The sequence below is a fragment of the Conger conger genome, chromosome 5, assembly GCF_963514075.1.
Source record: "Conger conger chromosome 5, fConCon1.1, whole genome shotgun sequence".
Classification (NCBI taxonomy): Eukaryota; Metazoa; Chordata; class Actinopteri; order Anguilliformes; family Congridae; genus Conger; species Conger conger.
The window spans coordinates 14,543,926-14,566,167 of record NC_083764.1 but is presented as its reverse complement, the minus strand read 5'-3'; the positions used below and the strand labels follow the sequence as shown (position 1 = coordinate 14,566,167).

At 39.5% G+C, this 22,242-nt stretch overlaps 3 protein-coding genes across 3 annotated transcripts; all 3 read right to left on the bottom strand.

The window, feature by feature from the left end:
• Positions 1-4,720: 4,720 nt before the first annotated feature.
• On the bottom strand, positions 4,721-5,770 carry LOC133128267 (trace amine-associated receptor 1-like). Its single transcript, XM_061241649.1, has one exon. The coding sequence runs from the start codon at positions 5,768-5,770 to the stop codon at positions 4,721-4,723; it is 1,050 nt and encodes a 349-aa protein (XP_061097633.1).
• Positions 5,771-9,175: 3,405 nt separating this feature from the next.
• LOC133128266 (trace amine-associated receptor 4-like) lies at positions 9,176-10,225 on the bottom strand. The gene has a single exon (XM_061241648.1). The coding sequence runs from the start codon at positions 10,223-10,225 to the stop codon at positions 9,176-9,178; it is 1,050 nt and encodes a 349-aa protein (XP_061097632.1).
• Positions 10,226-17,661: 7,436 nt separating this feature from the next.
• On the bottom strand, positions 17,662-18,693 carry LOC133128265 (trace amine-associated receptor 4-like). Its single transcript, XM_061241647.1, has one exon. It carries the CDS (start codon positions 18,691-18,693, stop codon positions 17,662-17,664), a length of 1,032 nt encoding a protein of 343 aa, XP_061097631.1.
• Positions 18,694-22,242: the final 3,549 nt, after the last annotated feature.

Sequence of the window (22,242 nt, the reverse complement as noted above, 5' to 3'; positions counted from 1 at the left end):
TTGTTATACGCTCATACACATCTGTGCGACTACTCTCACTTTGTGTATGTCAGCATATGCAAAATGGTCCATCCATCCATCATAATATGTCAAGTAGATACCCCGGAATTTTTGTGACATGCTCAAATGATCTCAAATGCTTTAAAAAACCCAAAACACATGGAAGAAAATGAGCAACTACTGTTCAAATGGATCGAAGAATAGTCAGAATGGCAAAGATTCAGCTATTCATGAGCTCCAGAAAGATCAAAGATGATCTACATGTGCTGTTACACTCAGAAGAAGTTTAATTTGGCAGTTTGCCGGCTGGGAAAAATAAATGCGAGGTTCTGACAGTCAGGGCAATGGCATTGCATTTCGGACTGTAACAGGCAGCAAGATTGCCCATAATCCATAGTGGTTTAGAATTTGCTTTTCACACAACCACCACCAGGTGCCAAGTGTGAGGGTATAGTGTAAACCTTCCACTGCATCACATAACCTTGTTAGCTCTGGCATCTCGTATGTAACTTTTGAAGATTTTCATTGATCCTATAGTGGGTCTGTTTATGGATGGTACGACAAACTTTCAGTGGCATTGACCAAAATCGAATGCTTTCATTGTTATCATTCTACTTACCAAGTACTGTTAAAAAGCAAATTGTATGGGTTAGTGCTATTGGCTTATGCTAGCTACTAACCTAATATGGGGGCCGGTAAAGGCCAACAACACAAGCACTTACTTCTTGTAAGTTTTATCACCACTGCTCTGAAGTAAAAAATAACTATGAAGAAACCAAGAAACTATGTATTGAGAAATGTATTGAGTTCAATTGCACACAAAGCAGTCTACATTCTAAAGCTCCATTTTACCCTTACTACATGAAGAAAGCAAACTTTATAATATATTGCTTGAACATTAATTCTCGGTCTGACTTTAGAAGTGAATATCAACAGCTAACGTCAGATAGCTAACATTTGTTTACTGAATGTTAAGTTAATGATTGTACTGATGAGCTAACATAAATATCACTGGAACTCATAACCAGTACCAGCTCTCTTGTAGCGGTACGTAGCGAAGTTGTAAACAGAGAAACGGAGTTGGTAGTTGATACGCAGAGCATTTTTAAATCAGAAACTGCTTGGCTGCATCGAGATGGCTAAGTCTGTCTTTGAATCATATTGCAGTAAGCGCTGGGTAGTGTTGTGACTGCATTTCATGCTATTTAAGTTTACAGTAAATACATGTTTGAAGTTAATAAAGAATACAAAAACTACACTGTGATGTGTTGGTGATTTCCAACTGATTGGCCTGTATTGTTGTGTTTTGTGTGGACTGTATTGAACTGTGTCACAGTATCAATAAAATTGATACTCAACAATTTTGCAGGAGACTGATATGGAGATACTGCAACAAACGTTCTTCCACGGTGCACTGTCCTAATTTTTACTGTACTGATTTCAATCAATGATAAGGGGACTTTTCATTTTGATGACACTGACTAATTCATTGAAATTACATTTTTAAACATGAGTTAAAGATTTTGAGTGAGGTAGGCACTTTTAGAGGTGAACCATGAAGTTGGGCAGTATTCATAAAATTGGCCAAAGTGATTGTGAAAAACTGTAAACAAAATCTTCTCTTGCAAGCCTTTCCATCTCAATTCTTAAACGCAATTGTCCTCTTATGGCAAAAAGTAGTATTTGCCATACATTGAAATTAACCAAAGGTTTTGTTTTTCTAGCTAGCATGTATAATGATGCATGATTTAAAAGTATAATAATGATGCATCATTCTTTTCCATTTCAACGATAATTCCACTGTCAGAAACTCATTGCTTCAGTCAAATCTTAAGGAGACGCCAACTGTATGCCGTCAACACGGTATTTGCAAGTTCCATTTTGCCTGCGAGATTGCATGTTCTGTAAGGTGTAATGAGAAATATTCCATATCAGCCAGTCGGCTAGCTGATAAGGTATAACTAAAAGCCTAATTATAGGCTAGCTAGCTAGTTAACTTTCTGGCATTAACATTGTCACTGCCATTTGTCCACGCAGCTACAGCTAGCTGGCTAGCCGAGGGAACTCACTTTGTTGGTGTTTATGACTAGCCTAATGAACTAGCTAGGTAAAATAACTGCCAATTAAGCTCTAGGTTTTCTTATTATGTACGCCGACCAAGCTGGCCGCCCTTGCTTTACTGTATCCAAAACATTTTCACAAATTGGGTGCTTGCTTTCCACTTTGGATAGACAGTGATACTGGCTGCTGTTAGCCAATCTGTGTCATCTAGCGGCAACCTGCACTTGCTGAATGTAACGGTCTCATCTTAACATAATGTTTAGAACTTTTTTTCAAAATTCTTTAAGTCCATGGGTCAATTTTTTTATTTTGAAGTTCTATTCAAATGTAATAAAATGTACAGTCATGAAAAAGCATGCATGATTCCGAATTACGGAAATAAGAAATCATCTTGCGTCGGGATTTAAATTGAGTTATTTTTGCATGATAATTTTTCACGGCTATCTGTAGCAATACTAACATCAGTCGTTGGCGAGCCTGTTGTCATTGTATTAGACCTGCAAAGTGGCGTTGAGATTTGTTGTGAAACAGGTGAGTTATTGAAGTTAAAATTTAGCTGTTTTGAATGGAAGTGCCAACCAACGCAAACATATACTGACTAAATATTACTGTAATGATTTCATCCAAATGCCTAACACTTAAAATAGAGCTTAATAATAATAATAATAATAATAATAATAATAATAATAATAATAATACAATTAATTATGTGGCACCAGGATCGGAATAGTAAGATGCTGCCCATCAGAAGGTGATTGCAATAGCCATAGCTGTAACCCATGACCTAATCACTGGGCTACCTACAGTGCAGTTTGTATGTATTTGGACAGTTGGTATAATTTCTGTTATTTTTGGTCTGTAGATCAGCACATTGTATTTGAAATGAAACAAAGTGCAGATGAAGTTAAGCTGCAGAGGCCTTTCATTTGAGGGTATTTACATCCATATCAGGTGATGCGTGTAGGAGCCACGTCCCTTTTTATATATGGTCCCCCCATTTTAGGGGACCAAAAGCTTTCAGTATATTGTCTTGACTCTAGGTTTTCATTGCCTTTGGAGTCTCTGACTGACATTTGTCAACATGAGGCCCAGAGTCGTGCCAATGATTGGGGGGGTTGGATCTTGGCCAGTTCCCTTTAACCTCCACACTTTGCTCTTGCCATCACTCTGATACTTCAAAGTCAATCGTGGTCTCATCACAAGGCCTTTTTCCCAAACTTTTCAGGATCTTTTAGCACTTCTTGGCAAGCCGTAACCTGGCCACTGTAAATATGTCTTCTGCGGGAAAGGTTGAAATCAATTATCAGTTTAAAGGAAAGCATTGGGCTTCCCCAATGTTCTGCTCACCTGTGAGTTGAAAATTATTTCCTTCAATCAAAATTACATTTAATATTTTGAATGTGGGGCGGTACGGATGGTGCAGTGGGCCTCTCTGTGTGGAGTTTGCATGTCCCCCCTGTGTTCGCGTGGGTTTCCTCCCACAGTCCAAAGACATGCAGGTTAGGCTGATTGGAGAGTTGAAATTGCCTGTGGATATGAGTGTGTGAGTGAATGGTGTGTGTGCCCTGCGATGGACTGGCTCAATGTTTGCTGGGATAGGCTCCAGCCCGCCTGGGACCCTGTTCAGGATAAGCGTGTTAAGATAATGGATGGATGGATGGATTTTGAATGAGGACAGAAATGCAAATTTTTTTTTTCATTATGACTTCTCTTTCTTTCCTTTCTTAGGAGCATATGCACATTAGCCCATGAATAACACAAAAAGCTAACATTTTCATATTAGTAAAAACCCGTTTTTACTAAGTGAATTAAGTTCATTTTTCTCTTTCATTGTGATGAATGACTCAACAGCTTTTTTTTTTTTTTTTACAAATTTTTGTTATTTAATTCTTTAAAAAAAAAAAAACCTATGTATATGCCAGAAAATTCAGTTTCTTTGCTATTTTTATTCTTTAGATTTTCCCACATGAAATGCCCCATAAAATAGAAATATATTTTGTAATATAAAAAAATGTAATGTAATAAATAACCCAGCTGTTTTGACCAAGAAGCTCCAAGTAAAATCTCTTATCCAAAAAATGTTGTTTTGTACAGGAAATGATGTCATTTAGAAAATGCAATGAACATTTTTTTGGTGCTTGGTTTACTGGATACGGCTGGTCTAGTAACATCTAAAAATTATTCCAGGTTTGGCATTCCCCAATTTTCAGCTCACCCACTGCTTACTTCAAGTCAAGTACTTACCAAAGTCGAAACACCTAATAGCGTCGGCTCTGGCCTTTCTAGTGTTAAACTTCTGAGTGCTTAACTATTGTCAAATAGAGAATTAAACGTTTGTGTTTGGTAGATTATTTCTCTGTTGTAACAATGCTTCTTGGCAATACATTTTATACCGTTGGAAAGCCTGTTTATTTATTGGCAAATTTTTCATGAGCGCAACCCACATACTCAGCTGTGCTTCTCATCCCACAACTGCATGTTCCTTACAAATGGGGCACCATTTAAAAGGAAAATAAACAGGCTTTCCAACAGTATAAAATGTATTGCCAAGAAGCATCGTTACAACAGAGAAATAAACACAAATTTCCGAACTTTTTGTTCGATGTCTATAATCTTATTTTTTAACTGTATATGAGAAACTGTTAAGGGTCTTTAGTTATCACTTGTTCTCTGAATAAATGTTTAGTAATGAAGAGCTATTCTGAAAAACCTTTCCTGAGATTATAATTTTAAACACCCTCTGGAACCAGGGAAAGAAAAATCCATAAATGAGAGGGTTGCATGCAGAATTAAAGTACCCTAACCAACCAAGGGCCTGAACTACAACAGCAGGAGTAGAAAAATGAAAGAAAGGATCAACAATAAGCATCATGCCATATGGCAGCCAGCACAACAGAAAGACTCCTAGTACAATGCCAAGCGTCTTTGCAGCCTTTTTCTCTCTTTGTTCAGATGTGCAGTTCTTTTTATCAAGTCGTACTCTTGTCATTGCCATGCTACAGTTGATTTTTCTGGCTTGCACTCTTGCAACAAAGAAAATCTTCATATAGAGGGCTATCATCACTGTGCATGGAGTGAAGACGCCCACCAAAGCAGCCATCAACCCCCCTTCTTTATTAAAAAACAAAATACAGGTACCTGTGCAAGCATTTATGAACAACTCCTCCATACCGACTAAATTAATTTTAGAGAGAATCACCCCAAACCCAAATGCAAAGGAAAACAACCAGGTGATTCCAATAAGGGCTGCTACCTTATGCATAGTTACTGATGTTCTGTACTGAAGAGGCTTACAGATGGCCAGATATCTGTCAACAGAAATGAGACCCAGATGCAGAAGGGATGCAATGGACATCATGATGTCAAGGCTGGAGTGTATCTTACAAAATGATTCTCCAAAATACCAGCAGTTTTCCACAGATCTGATCATGCTATACGGCATAACAAAAGCCCCCAGGAACCAGTCGATGCATGCTAAAGAGAGGATGAGGAGGTTTGTGGGAGAATGGAGCTGTCTGAAATGAGAGATGGAGATGATGACCAGCAGGTTTCCACAGACAGTCATCAGAATGATGAAAGCCATGGACACATACATGGCCACTTTGATAAGGATCAGTGTTTGACTTTGTGGACAGGATCCTTCCAGGTGTGGGAAACAGTATTGTGTTTCTGCTGAATCTCCTGTCAAGTTGAATGCCACACTCTTCATCTCTGGAGACATTCACAGTTGGTGGCTTTAACAAAATATATTTGAATGATTTTTTTTCTCTTTTTTAGCATTAATAAACCCTTTTATTACTTTAATAAATAAACAGTATCATTATACAATTGTATTTATTATAAATGAAAGATGTTCATGATTCTGTTATTTCAGTCATTCACAATGAACTGTGTGAACTTGATAACTGCAGTTTTTATTCACTTACCTGATATTATGTGTTAATTTTCACGATTCCATGCTTACCTGATGTGTAAAACAGATAAACTTAAATAAACAGATAAAACAGATTAACTTAAAACATACTCCTTCATTAAAAACTATAAGCCTATGATCTGTCCTGATTTTTGAGACCAATTATATACCCAAACAGCAAAAGGCAATGCCCATATGACTGACAAGAATGACGTATGAGAGGAGCAATGGAACTCTTGTTTGTAGCTATGGGATACTACGAAGAGCTAGATTGGCATAAATTAAGTTCAGCATGAAATTGTGCCATCAATACCTATCACAAAAATGTAATGGTATGATCTAAATCTTATTCAGTTTAATTTTCAATTTGTATTTAAAAAACCTCCAAAACCCCACAGGCATTCAGACAAACTATTTTCCGGCCGGTGCATGGCAAGTTGTGGATGGATTTTCATGCACCAGAGCCAGTTTGGTAATTTGGTGACTCAATGTGCACCAACGTGAGAGGAGAGACGCGATGGGGTGTGTCACTAAAGATCAAGCAGTGCACTGCAATTATGGTGCAGCGGATTGCAATTTCCATATCAGCATAATCTGCCATTTTCACAAATCACAACCCAAGGTATGGCCAGTTGCTAAATAGACACAGTATCATTACATATTTAAAAGCCAGGCAACCAATTTCTTGGGTCATATGCTGTCCAATTTCACTTTGATATGAACCCCCAAGCAGGACAAATACAGTACTTTGAATTTATCATTCCTTGTCTTTTCTTTTATATCTCCTGCATTTATTTGTTTCTTGTTTATGGCTGTTCTTATACTGCAGTTTAGTCCCCGGGTGCTGTATTATGTTATTTTTCCTTCACCCAACTTTGAACTTCAACAATCGTTTAATTTTAATTATGTAACTAGTTAATCTAATAGCTTCATGCACACTACATGCATCAGTTATCTTTACTTTAGGTAGCCTGAAGTATCATTCAAATGTGGCTTGTCCTATCCATGTAGCCTGTAGGTTAAACATTCAAAATGGAGAAAACAAGAAAGATTTGCGGACCAACTACATTGCTTTGGTTCTTGAGCAGTTCCCCTTAACCTCCACACTTTGCTCTTGCCATCACTCTGATACATGTCAAACTTGGTCTCATCACAATACCTTTTTCCAGAACTTTGCAGGCTCTTTTTAGTACTGTAACGGCCTGTAGCGTAGTGGTTAATGTACATGACTGGGACACGCAAGGTTGGTGGTTCTAATTCCGGTGTAGCCACAATACAATCCACACAGCTGTTGGGCCCTTGCATTGCTCCAGGGGAGGATTGTCTCCTGCTTAGTCTAATCAACTGTACGTCGCTCTGGATAAGAGTGTCTGCCAAATGCCATTAATGTAATGTAACCTGGCTGTCCGGTTTTTGCCAGTTGTGGTTTGCATCTTGCCTCTATAAATCTGATTGTGAAGTTTTCTGTGGAAAAAGTTTAGACATTTTATATTTTGAATGTAGATGTAAATGCAAGATTTTTTGCATTATGACTTATTATTTTCTTAGAAATTAGTTCATGAATATTTAATAAAACATAAATTCGCATTTAACCTTTTTTTTGTCTCAGTGGAAAGTACATTTTTCTTTTTCAACGTGATGAATGACTCAACAGCTGGGGAATTAGAAAAGTTTTTTAAATTTTAGTTTTTTGTCGAATTATTTTAAAAAACCCAATGTATATTCCAGAAGATTTTTTTGCTATAAATTTTTTATATTTTTCCTCATAAAATACTCCATAAAATGAAATTAGAAAATAAATTTTGTAATGTAATAAAACCCTCTGTAATAACCCAGCTATTTTGGTCAAGAAGCATCAAGTAAAATTTGTTAGCTACTATATCTATAAATTACATTGGAAAAAAATGTTTTCCGTACAGGAAATAATGTCATTTATACGTTATTTTGGTGCTTGGTTGCCTTTCAAATGGTAAAAATCTGATAGCTTAACTATTATCAAATGAAGAAATATTATCGTTTTTTTAAATCTGTATATGAGAAACTGTTAAGGGTCTTTTGTTATCACTTGTTCTCTGCATGAATGTTCAGTAATGAAGAGCCATTCTGAAAAACCTTTCCTGATATTATCATTTTAAACACGGGCAACTGCACAGTGTTCAGCACAACAGAAAGACCCCCAGTACAATGTCAAGGGTCTTTGTAGCCTTTTTCTCTCTTTGTTCAGATGTGAAGCTCTTTCTATGTAGTTTTTCTCCTGTCATTGCCAGGCTGCAGTTGATCTTTCTGGCTTGCACTTTAGCAACACAAAAGCAGCCATCATCCCTTCTTCCTTGGTGAAAAATAAACTGGTTCCTGAACAAGCATTTATGAACAGCTCCTCCACATCAGCTAAATTAATTTTAGAGAGAATCACCGCAAACCCAAAACGCAAAGGAAAATAACCAGGTAATTCCAATAAGGGCTGTTACCTTGTGCATAGTTATTGAGGTCCTGTACTGTACTGAAAAGGCTTAGAGATACATATCTGTCAATAGAAATGAGACCCAGGTGCAAGAGGGATGCAATGGTCATCATGATGTCAATGCTGGAGTGTATCTTACAAAATATTTTCTCCACCATCTGTGCCCGCCATTTCATTAATTTTCCACTACTCTCGTTATCACTGGATAACAAATTGAGAGTGTGTCACACACAGTCTGTAATGGGTTGAATACATTTAGCCCAAAGGGATAACAAATTGAGGGGGCGTTTCACTATTTGCCTAGCACATGACACACTTAACATTGTATTATGCTGAACGGGAGCTGAGAAAAAGTAGCTAGATAGTCATAGTCTATGTTTTTCTTATGACTAGTAGATAGATGATGCTGTTCTTCTTGTTTTCCCCATAATTCAAACGAAATCGCTTACATTTTTTATTGACATGAAATAAGACAACAAACGAGACCTAATTTTTTAATTACCCTTAAAAAAAAAGTATTTTCCCGATTTCTTTCTTCAAAAGATAGGGAGGGCTTAGCCCATTTATACCAGCCGCCACTGATCGCATTATATCTACAATATCATGAGATTTACCACATTAATTAGTCCAAAGCTTAACTACATGTAACAAAAAATCAGAGTACGAGATGTTGCATGTGATTTATTTGAACGAGTGCTTAACTGCATAAAATGCCATATAAATATATGATTATTTTGTTGTCAGTTCCTCTCTGCATAAATATTTAATAATGAAGAGCCATTCTGAAAAATTTGCCCTGATATAATAATTTGAAAGACCCTCTGGAACCAGGGATAGAAAAATCCATAAATGAGAGGGTTGCAGGTAGAATTAAAGTATGCCAACCAAACAAGAGCATCAAATACAACAGCAGGAGTAGAAAAATGAAATAATGGATCAACAATAAGCATCATAACAAATGGCAGCCAGCACAGGAGAAAGACTCCCAGTACAATGCCAAGCGTCTTTGCAGCCTTTTTCTCTCTTTGTTCAGATGTGCAGTTACTTCTGTCCTGCTGCGCTGCAGTCATTCCCATGCTGCAATGGATCTTTCTGGCTTGTATTTTGGCGACATAAAAAATCTTCAGATAGAGGGCCATCATCACTGTGCATGGCAAGATGAAGCCCAGAAAAGCAGCCATCAGCCCTCCTTGCTTATTGAAAAATAAAAAACAGGTTCCTGTACAAGCATTTATGAACAACTCCTCCACGCCAGCTAAATTAATTTTAGAGAGAATCACCCCAAACCCAAATGCAAAGGAAAACAGCCAGGTGATTCCAATAAGGGCTCCTACCTTGTGTATGGTTACTGAGGTCCTGTACTGAAGAGGCTTACAGATGGCCAGATATCTGTCAACAGAAATGAGACCCAGGTGCAAGATGGATGCAATGGACATCATAATGTCAATACTGGAGTGTATCTTACAAAATGTTTCTCCAAAATACCAACAGTTTTCCACAGATCTGACCATGCTACATGGCATAGCAAAAGCCCCCAAGAACCAGTCGGTTAATGCTAAAGAAAGGATTAGGAGGTTTGTTGGAGAATGGAGTTGTCTGAAATGGCAGATGGAGATGATGACCAGCATGTTCCCAAACACAGTCATCAGAATGATTAAAGCCAAGAATATATACATGGCCACTTTAATGAGGACCAGTGTTTGACTTCGTGGGCAGGATCCATTCAGTTGAGGGAAACAGTATTGCCCCTCTGCAGAATCTCCGGTCAAGTTAAGACCAAGAATTTCCATCCTCGGAGACACTTCCAGTTAGTATCTATAAAAAAAGCATTCTTTCAGATATAATTTTCATTTTTTTTAGAGATGCATATATGCTTCTCTGAGTATAACTATCACAATGTCATTCTAGAATTAAATAATTCATTAAAAATTTTGTTTCAGTCATTTATGAATCTTTAAATAAAATCACTGTACTGTACCATTAAAATGTATTATTCACTAGGACTTAATGTGTTCATTTTAATGATTTAATGCTTACCTGATAAGTACAGTATGTTTATTGCTTAGCCAATTGTATTGAAGACAAACATACTATGTGAACTCCTGTGTACAGTAAAACAGATGAAGAAGATATTTCCTGGTCAATCATATAAACATCCTGAGTTCCTTGAAAATATTTCATTTCTTTTGATATCTATAAGCCGATGATCTGTCCTAATTGTTCAGCCCAATTATATACCAAAGCAGCAAAAGGTAACACCCATCTGAATGGGAAGAATGACGTATGAGAGAAGTAGTGGAACTGTAGCCATGGCATTTTGACTGATGAAGGCAACAGTCAAAATGTTTTCTTTTCCTACTGCCTTCCTCCTGCAATAATGTATATTCAGCGACCACTTTATTATGTATTTTTTTGACATATTGGTCTTCTGCTGCCGTATCCCATCAACTTTGATGTTTGAGGTGTTCAGAGATGCTCTTGTAAGACGGAAATTATTATATTATTATATATTATTATTATATCTGGCATTATCACTCAGGGCTGGTCAGCTTGCTGGCTTCCTCTGGTATTGTGGCAAAATGTGGCTGTAAAGTCATTTAACCCAGGAGCATGCACCATTAACCCCCATTATCTCCGCACCCATACGGGCAGGAGCCTGTGGGGGGAGGCTCAGGCCTCCAGCCGTAAAACTCGTTACGACGGGGCAACATCCTTTACGGCACGGGAAGGTTTCAGAGGGCACGGCCTGTTGGGCGCATTATTCCCTTCGAACCCCCCTTTATTGCTCTCTCCCTCTTTACTCAGTCACTAAATGATGTGTACAGCATTGGATGTTTCATGAAAAAGTCAGTTTAGATAATATTCATGTTTGGTATTATTCTGATTGTTTCAGTGTGACTGGTGCAATGGTTTTATTTCTGCAACAGCAAACCCTGGACATCATAACCAACCAGGGAGAAACTGTGTGGAGCTCTGCCCCAGTGAAAGCCATGTGCCTCAACCCCCCTGTGCTTCCTGGGGAGGCGTGGCTCCAAATTACAGATGGGTGACCCATTTTTAGGGTTAACATCAAAGGCCAGATTTTGGATTTAGATTTGGATTTAGTAAACTAAGCAATCTGGGAGAATGCAATCAGCCTCCCGTGCACACAGTGCACGTAATTTCTACGTACAGGGTGTCTGTAGCCAGACTCCCGTATGTAGCTTTCATTACCAGGTATGACTTTTAAGACTCCGTAATTTGGTTTCCGTTGTAATGTTTTTTGATTTGGAACTAGTATGTAATTACGTATGTAACCTGCCTGGTAAAATAAATTGTTAAAACTTGATCTGTGTGGTTTCGCTTACTGACACTCAAAGTTATACAGGGAATGCTTGGTTTACCCCCTCGAACTGGTCTAGGGAGGATGAATATTTACGCTTAATGTATCACGGCGTATAGCACCCATAGACCTATGATGGTAAATCCCTCGCCTCCGCGTGGTAGTTCATTCATGTCGAGCACAGCCGTAGCTAGGTTGGTCTGCTTGGGTCCCTAGGCTGTAAACAGATATACCTAAGAGTAGCTATTCCTGTGACCTCTGTGATGACTACAGATAGCTAGTCAGTTCGTGAGACGTGCTCATAACGTGCGATGTGACATGCGGCGGTACCCGCAGAGGACTGTTCGGAGAGTAAATCTCAGTACAGGATTCCTGTAGGGATCAAGTCAAAATTATCAATAAGAAAGCTTGAACCAGTCTGGCCATTCTCCTCTGACCTCTCTCATTAAGAAGGCATTTTCGTCCTCAAAACGTCTGCTCAACTCATTTTTTTTTTGGTTATTGCACCCTTCACTGTAAACTCAAGGCTGTTGTGTGTGAAAACCCGAGGAGTGGTTCTGGCTTTCTTGACTGTCATTGGCACAACTCTGGTCCTCATGCTGACGAATCCCAAAAACAGAATCCAACGGTAATCAAAAGCCTAGAATCGACTAGAGACGGAAAGCTTTTTCATACCTGCACCAAGGACGCGATTGAATACACCTGACTAATCAGAAACAGCTGAAAATCCAACTGTTCAATTTCCTTTGGACCTCTAAAATAAAATCATTTATATGTATAAAAATTGATGTAATTCCTACACAGATCACATGAAATGGATGTAAATGTACCCTCAAATTAAAGGCAACAGTCCCTATTATCATATTCATCATTACATTTCAAATCCAGTTTGTACAGAGCCAAAAGAACAGAAATTGTACCTCTGTCCAAATACGTGCACATTGCACTGTACCCTCAGTGAGCACTTTATAAGGTATTTTGGACTTATTTTTAGGCTTCTACTGCTGTTGCCTATCCACTTCGAGTTATGATGCATTGTGTGTTCAGAAATGCTCTTCTGCATACCATTGTAATGTAATGTGTGGTTATTTGCATCACTTTCCTTACAGTCACCTTCCTCTTAGCTTTGACCAGTCTAGCCATTCTCTGATGTCTCTCATTAACAAGGCAATATCTGTCTGCAGAACTGCTGCTCACTGGATTTTTTTTTCGCATCATTCTTTGCAAACTCTAGAGACTAGTGTGCATGGAAATCCCAGGAGATGGTTGATGTGAAGCTCCTGACCTGTATCTACATGATTGTATGCATTGCACTGTTGCCACACAATTGGCTCATTAGATAATCGCATGAATAAGTAGGTGTAATGAAGTAAAAAGTATCCAAATACAGTGCTCAGTGAGTATATATATGGACTGAACCAAGATGCTGGCTTGTGGGACCACTTATAGTATATTTTACACTATGTCACTCAATACATAATGTGGGTTGGTTCCATACCATGAAATGAAGGAAACCGGCACATTGATATGCTACTTCCACACCTTTATTACAGACAAGGTTTTGATCGCAGTGGATCTTTTTCAAGTCTACAAAACAGGCAGGTTCATACCATGCCATACTGCCTCCCCCACAGAAAGCAGTCTGGAAGCACATATTGTTATGCACAGAAATAAAAGGCAATTGCTTTAGGATTCTAATTCAAATTTGTAGTGACAAATTAGCTGCATACACATTTTCCGTTCTACTTGTACAATGATAGTAAAGATGAATTTGATATTTATTGCGACAGATATTACTAGCATGTTATGTCATAACATGTTGTGCCATCTCTGATGTCAGTTGTGATGCTTGGTGTGACGTATGACATCGGGCTGTTGGACAATATTGCTGCCACATGACAACCCTAGTCATAGAATGCTGACATCTGCTCTCTGTTCGCAGTCCTCAACAGCTGCCATGTACAATACATCAAAATTAAGACTTTCAATTGATTTTTTAAATTGAATGTCACAGGTTGGGCATTCAAACTTTAAATTCAAAAGGCAATAATGTCCCTATGTTATACCGTCACCATGCAGGGGCCTGGTATTACAAATAGCTTTATTTTCTGTCGGAATTCGAGGCAGAACAATAGCGACCCAGAAGTATACAGAATTAAATTGTGATAAGGGTAATCCAGGAAGGTGTCGAAGTCACAAGCAAAAGTTTGTTCATCAGCAGGCAGTCCAACCAGGCAGAGGTAAAAAAGGAGATCCAGTAATCGTAAAAACAGAATGCACTCCAAAGTCGAAAACAAAATATACAAACAGAGACAAAATCAATAATCAGAAAACAAGTCGGGGTCCACGAAAAGGGTCAAATAAACACTGTAGAGTCTGAGGTACATACATAACAATCTAGCAATGAAACAAAGGAAATAGAGGGGTATAAATACACAGGTGAATTAATGACAATGACAAAGCTGAAACTAATGAATGACTGGCAGAATACAAAAAGCAACAAGGGACAAAAAACACTAAAACGGCAAGGATATTGACACCTACTTGAACGAGAGGAATAACACAGATTAGGGCAGAACAGCCTGGAGTCTGACAATTATTTGTTGTTTCTTGCTGAACAGGAGACATCAGAAACCCCTAGATTTGTATATATTTATAAAGGTGTCGCTTCTAATTGCCTGTAGAGTTCCTTGGATCTGGGGAGCGCGGAGAGAGAACCAGGCAACAGTCTCACTATCAGGTCAATAATTTAACATTGTAATACTGCATGGACCCTTCCCCCCCTCTAGGCCCATCCCTTCCTTTTCCACTTTCTCCCCCCTTACAGACTCTGATGTTTCTCAACTCCTGCTCTGCCACCGCCCTACAACCTGTGCCCTTGACCCTATCCCCTCTTCTCGTCTCCAAACTATCACACCTGACATTCTCCCATTTGTCACCTCCCTTGTCAACTCCTCCCTGTCTTCCGGCTGTTTTCCGGCATCCTCCAAGAGGGCCCACATCACTCCGCTGCTAAAAAAGCCTACCCTGGATCCCTCCATCATCCAGAACTACCGCCCGGTATCTCTTCTTCCTTTCCTTTCTAAAACTATAGAACGAGCCGCTTCTACTCAACTTTCTTCCTTCTTTTCTAACAACAACCTGCTAGACCCCCATCAGTCTGGCTTCAGATCGGGCCACTCGACAGAGACTGCGCTCCTCTCCGTCAGTGAGTCACTTCATGCCGCTCGAGCAGCCTCCCTCTCCTCTGTCCTCATTCTTCTAGATCTCTCTGCTGCCTTCGACACTGTGGATCACTCCATCCTCCTGTCTGCCCTGTCAGCAACGGGCATCTGTGGCACAGCCCTGGACTGGATTGAGTCCTACCTCTCTGGTCGCTCCTTCCAGGTTGCCTGGGCTGGTTCGGTATCGACACCTCGGCCCCTCGCCACAGGAGTTCCCCAGGGCTCAGTCCTTGGCCCGCTTCTTTTTTCTCTCTACACTCGCTCCCTTGGCCCTGTGATCACTGCACATGGGCTATCCTACCACTGCTATGCGGACGACACCCAACTCTTCGTCTCGTTCCCGCCGTCTGATACGCAGGTTTCAGCCCGTATCTCTGCTTGCCTGAGGGACATCCAGAGCTGGATGGACAACCACCATCTAAAGCTCAACCCAGGTAAAACTGAAATGATATTCATCCCTGCTAATACCTCTCCCCATCTGGATCTCTCCATTTCCCTCGGGGATACCACACTCACGCCGTCACCCAGTGCAAGGAACCTCGGCGTGGTGATGGACAGCAGACTGTCCCTTTCCGAGAACATTGCGGCGGTGACCCGGTCTTGCAGGTTCTTCCTATACAACATACGGAGAATCCGCCCCTTTCTCACCCCCTACTCGACCCAGCTCCTGGTCCAAGCGATGGTTCTGTCCCGCCTGGACTACTGCAATTCCCTCTTGGCTGGCCTCCCAGCGTCCGCCATCAGACCCCTCCAACTCATCCAGAATGCAGCAGCTCGTCTGGTCTTCAACCTTCCCAAATACTCACACGTCACCCCCCTGCTTACTTCCCTCCACTGGCTGCCTGTCATGGCTCGCATCAAATTCAAAACATTGGTGCTAGCCTTCCAAGCAGTTAAAGGGTCTTCCCCAGCTTATCTGCAAAAAATCATCAGACCCTACACCCCTGCCAGACCTCTTCGTTCAGCCTCCACAGGCCGCTTGGCACCTCCCCCTCTCAGAACCTCCACCTCACGCTCACGACTACTGTCTGTTCTGGCTCCACGGTGGTGGAACGAACTCCCCGTTGAGGTCAGAACTATAGAATCTCTCCCCACCTTCAAGCGCAAGCTGAAGACACACCTCTTCAAGCAGCACCTCTCCCCATCCCTCCCTACCTCCCTGTGAACCTTAATTGTTGTCTCTGTGACTTGCTTTGTGTATCGGTATTTTTAGTTGGCTAGGTAAGCAGTGTTTGGATAGTTAACTTTGGTAACTTTTGCTCTGTTTGTTTGTTTGTTTGTTCAAAAAAAAAAAATAAAAATAAAAAAAAAATAAAAAAAAATGGCCCTTGTCCTTATCTTTGTTGTACAGGTAGCAGTTGAAATTGTACTTACCTCTAGGGTCTTTCAGCGAACTTATCCCTGGTTATGGGTATGCACTTTGTTGTACGTCGCTCTGGATAAGAGCGTCTGCCAAATGCCAATAATGTAATGTAATGTAATGAGCAAATTATCGAAAGTATATCAGATTATATTGTCCCTCTAGCCTGTGCCATAATAAAATAAATATATATATATATATCTACATTTATATTTATCGATCTATCTATCTATCTATATATATATATATACAGTCATAGACAAAAGTATTGGCACCCCTGCAATTCTGTAATGATAGATAATGCTCAGTTTCTCCCAGAAAATTGTTGCAATTACAAATATTTTGGTTTTGGTTTGTTTGGCTTGCAATGAAAAAAACACAAAAAAGAATAGACAAAAATCCAAATCAGATATAATTTTACACCTAAATCAAAAAAGGGCCGGACAAAAGTATTGGCACCCTCAACTTAATATTTGATAGCACAGCCTTTAGAAAAAATAACTGAAAACAATCGCTTCCTGTAACCATCAATGAGTTTCCTAGCACACTTCAAAGCACTCAGAAATGGTTTGAGGGAAAGCGCTGGAGAGTTCTGAAGTGGCCAGCAATTAGTCCAGATCTGAATCCCATCTGTGGAGAGATCTCAAAAAAGCAGTTTGGAGAAGGCACCCTTCAAATCTGAGTGACCTGGAGCAGTTGGCAAAAGAAGAGTGGTCCAAAATTCCAGTAGAGAGGTGTAGGAAACTCATTGATGGTTACAGGAAGCGATTGTTTTCAGTTATTTAAGGCTGTGCTACCAAATATTAAGTTTTGTCTGGCCATTTTTTGATTTAGGTGTAAAATTATATCTGATTTGGATTTTTGTTGATTCTTTTTTGTGTTTTTTCATTGCAAGCCAAACAAATAAAGATATTAAAACCAAAACATTTGTAATTGCAACAATTTACTGGGAGAAACTGAGCATTATCTGACATAATTGCAGGGGTGCCAATACTTTTTTTTATTATTGTTATTATTATTATTATTGCCGGTTAGGCCTCATATATATATTTATATTTATGCGTATATTTATGTTCACTAATTTACAGTCTGAAGCATAACTACAAGTAAGAATGATGCAATTCATGGTCTCTTATCATTAGTGTTTTGTTTATTCTTTTAAATATTACTACCAAATATTACTACCGATTGAATATTGTCAATCCTCAGATACTCAAAATATGATAATTCATAAGGTTTACGTCAAGTTATGAGAACTCTACTGCAATTACATTAAAATGTGATCATTTTTATAACTATATGAGAAATTTACTTTTGTTATCATTTGTTCTCTGCATAAATGTTGAGCAAAGAAGAGCCATTCTTTAAAATGTTTCCTGTTATTATAATTTTAAACACCCTCCTGAACCAGGGATAGAAGTATCCATAAATTAGAGGGTTACAGGAAGAATTAAAGTATGCCAACCAAACAAGAGCATCAAATATGACAGGGGAAGTATTGAAAAATGGATCCACAATAAGCACCATGTCAAATGGAAGCCAGCACAACAGAAAGACCCCCAGTACAATGCCAAGTGTCTTTGCAGCTTTTTTCTCTCTTTGTTCAGATGTGCTGTTTTTTTTATCTCGTTTGGCACCAGTCATTTGCAAGCTGCAGTTGATCATTTTGGCTTGTACTTTTGCAATATAGAAAATCTTTATATAGAGGGCCATCATCACTGTGTATGGAATGAAGAAACCAAGAAAAGCACCAAGTAGCCCTTCTTGCTTATTAAAAAATACAATACAGGTGCCTGTGCAAGGGTTTATGAACAACTCCTCCACACCAACTACATTAACTTTCGAGAAAACCACCCCAAACCCAAATGCAATGGAAAGCAACCAGGTGATTCCAATAAGGACTGCTACTTTGTGTATGGTTACTGAGGTCCTATACTGAAGAGGCTTACAGATGGCCAAATATCTGTCAACAGAAATGAGACCCAGGTGCAAGACAGATGCAGTGGACATCACAATGTCAAAACTGGAGTGTATCTTACAAAATAATTCTCCAAAATACCAACAGTTTTCCACAGATCTAATCATGCTATATGGCATAACCGAAACCCCCAAGAACCAGTCAGTGAATGCTAAAGAGAGGATGAGGAGGTTTGTTGGAGAATGGAGTTGTCTGAAATGAGAGATGGAGATGATGACCAGTAGGTTTCCACAAACAGTCATCAGAATGATGAAAGCCAGGAATATATATATGGCAACTTTGATGAGGACCATTGTTTGACTTCGTGGGCAGGATCCTTTCAGTTGAGGGAAACAGTATTGCATTACTGCAGGATCTCCTGTCAAGTTAAGCATTTCCATTTCTGGAGACAGTTTGTATCTATAACAAACAAATATTTCTATGATTACTTTCATCTTTTTTAACAGGTAATCATAAGCTTCACCATTTCATTATCAATATACAATTACATTACAAAATATTCATAAGATGTTTATACTTCTGTTTCAGTCATTGGTAAACGTTTTAATGAAATTACCATAATAATGTAATGTCAAAGTCATAATCAGTATTATGCATAGTATATTATTCAGTATTATTCAGTCTACTTTATATGTTCATTTTCATGATTTAATGCTTACCTGATAAGTATTATTGCTCAGCCAATGGTATTGAAGTGTGCAGTAAAACAGATATTTCTCGGTCAGTCAGGTTAACATCACGTGTTCCTTGAAAAGGTATCATTTCATCTGATGTGTCCACAAGCCTTTGATCAGCAGTGAAGTTTCAGATCAAGTATATAGCTAATCAGCAAACGGTAACACCCATCCGAATTACAAGAATGACGCAAGCCCATGACTGTCCTGTGCAAGGTGCCAGCTTTCAGTTATCAATCTCTGCACAGGATACATTATCATCCCCTGCTGATATCTATCACCAAGGTTTGAATACATTTGGGACTGAGCTGGGAAGGGGCATTCCATGCATTTTACCTTTACAGGTTAAATTGCTGAAATGTTTATCAGCCTGATGACAGTAGATTGGATGGAAAGACTTTTGTATAACCATTTAAGCAGTAGGTGTTTTTTTCATCTTAATTTTCTCTAAATTATGTTACCAACTCCAAGAATATCGTATATCCTTTTAACTCATGTAATCTATGAATACATCAAATAATAACATGTGATATTATACTTTGTTTTTGCCAGATTTTAAGGAGGGGAAATACTTTGGGTATTCTGCATAATGCAATGGGTGCATAGACAGCCACCTAGTGGGTGGACAAATACCTATTTAAGAAGAATTAAAAAGCCCATTTCGTGTTCTAAAACACCCCAACTTGATCTTGTGATTTTTGTGATCACCCAAATCGCAGTTGTTTCAAATGTAACAGTTGTGTGTGCTCCCAGTTTTTAATAACCGCACCATCTAATAGCATACGCTGTAAGTGGCATCACATAGGCTACGACTTTTGTAATAGCGATTGTTACCGAGTGGTAGCCTAGCCTAAGTCAGTGCATTGATGTAAACTACCAATTGCACAAAGGAAATTTGACTACTTGACTACTGTGTTGGACTTGGATAACTGAATTACATTTTTACACGTTGGCGCTTTGTGGAGGTATCTGGACGGAATGTGCATAAAATATGCTTAAAGTATTGTTTCTGAACAAAATCCCAGAGAGTAGAGGCAGTTTAAAATGCACTTTCTTTGTACTTTACAAAAGTAAATAGTTTAAAAATAATGAAAGTATAGCCTACCACTTTAGGATACAGATCTTAGAATAATTTGTATTCTTTCTGGAGCTTGTCTATGCAGCCTATCTGCACTATCAGAGGAAATTGCATATTTGTGAGGGAAAAAATTGGTTTTGCGAGAGGTATGTAGTCGTTGCAGGTTTATTTCTGATTTGCAAGTGAAAAAGTTTCGCGAAACGCGTTTTGATTAGGTATTGCGATCCGCTAGTGGAAATCCTCGCAAATCTCTTTTGTGAAATGAGCCCGATTGGGTAGACTGCAGTTCATTGGTTATTTTGACAAAACATAATAATATGGCGGACTGTTTTATACTTTTTCTCATTACATTACAATATTGGCATTTGGCAGACGCTCTTGTTCAGAGTGACGTACAACAAAATGCAAAGTGCATACCCATAACCAGGGAGAAGGCAAAGGTAAAAAGGCAAAGGTAAATGGTTGGCATTTATATAGCGCCTTTATCCAAAGCGCTGTACAATTGATGCTTCTCATTCACCCATTCATACACACACTCACACACCAACGGCGATTGGCTGCCATGCAAGGTACCAACCAGCTCATCAGGAGCATTTGGGGGTTAGGTGTCTTGCTCAAGAACACTTCAACACACCCAGGGTGGGATTTCAACCGGCAACCCTCCGACTGCCAGACGACTGCTCTTACCACCTGAGCCATTGTCGCCCCTAGTCTGCTGAAAGACCCTAGAAGGAAGTACAATTTCAAGTGCTAAGGCTACAACAAAGATAAGGACTTGGGCCGATTTGATTGATCTTATAATGGAATATATTGAAAACTGTTTTTATACCGCAAACGTGAAAGAATGATTTACACTTACCTAGGAACAATAAACAGCTTACATAACTAAACAAAAGTAGCAAAAATAACATCCTAGCAAATTTCACACTATTCAGAAAAACAACTACCAATCAATTACAGATTACAGGGAGGTATTGTGGGTGTGACGACCATGCCTGGTCTTCCCCAGCTGAGGTTGTTGCTGTCATCCAGCAGGTGGCAGTGCTGCGTGCTTTCCCTCCCTTGGAATGGTCTCATCGTTGATTGGATAATTGCTTATTGAGTTACCAATTTTCCTGAGTGTTTGCACCTGAAAGGAGCCTGATAAATGGCTTCACCCAGAGGCTCGGGGAGAAGGTGATTTATCACTCTGTGCTGAGCTGTTGACTGTTGACTGGGTCTTCCTTTGTTATTTTGGATTTCCACACTCCACCTGCACTCACACTCAAACACCCCTAAACTGATTCACTCTGACACGCATTCAGACAGAAACACAAGTATTGAATAATAAAACTCTTTAAATATATTTTCCTTGTCTGGTCTCCATGTTTTGTTGTGACTGCTTGAATGCCGGTCGTAACAAAATGGTGGCAGCGGAGGGATGGGTTTAATAGACAACTATTTGTCTGATCATTCCTATTGGTGATATCCACAAAGGATCTTCGTGTTTTACGCCCTGTTGAGGTGCTGGGAGACCGTCAGGAAAATCGTTCAGTTATCTTCAATAGGAAGGCTTCCTATTGTCATCAACCCCTGCACAACCAGCCTGCTCACGGTAAGTGGTACCTCGCAATATACAAACATTGGCTTTTTGTGTGTTTTGCTTAAAATATTCCCTATTAGGATAGCGACAGTGTGTTTGTTTTGTTTCGTGGGGTCGGTTGAAGCATTGCTTGGGTGCCCTAATCGTGGTACTCCTGGCAGGCTATCCACTGGCCTGTTTTGGTCACTATCGAGCTTGTGGGTCAAAAGTCCCGCCTCAAACCACGGGGGGGGGGGGGGGCTCAGGTATATTGTGTGGGAAAACGGGAATAGCTTTGGTCTTTGGAGACTCAAAAGCCGTATATGTGTGTATTGTGGAGTCGCAACTTGACTGTGTCGCAGGTGAGGTTTCAAGTGCTGCATTCACACTCAAACACCCCTAAACTGATTCACTCTGACACGCATTCAGACAGAAACACAAGTATTGAAAAATCAAACTCTTTAAATATATTTTCCTTGTCTGGTCTCCATGTTTTGTTGTGACTGCTTGAATGCCGGCCGTAACAGGGGAGAGAGGTGCAGTTTGAAGAGGTGTGTCTGCGCTTGAGTCTCTGCTGTTCTAACCTCTATGTGGAAGTCGTTCCACCACC

Coding starts and splice junctions, on each gene's coding strand:
- LOC133128267 (XM_061241649.1), bottom strand. CDS start 5,770: ATGAAGAGTGTGGCATTCAACTTGACAGGAGATTCAGCAGAAACACAA.
- LOC133128266 (XM_061241648.1), bottom strand. CDS start 10,225: ATGGAAATTCTTGGTCTTAACTTGACCGGAGATTCTGCAGAGGGGCAA.
- LOC133128265 (XM_061241647.1), bottom strand. CDS start 18,693: ATGCTTAACTTGACAGGAGATCCTGCAGTAATGCAATACTGTTTCCCT.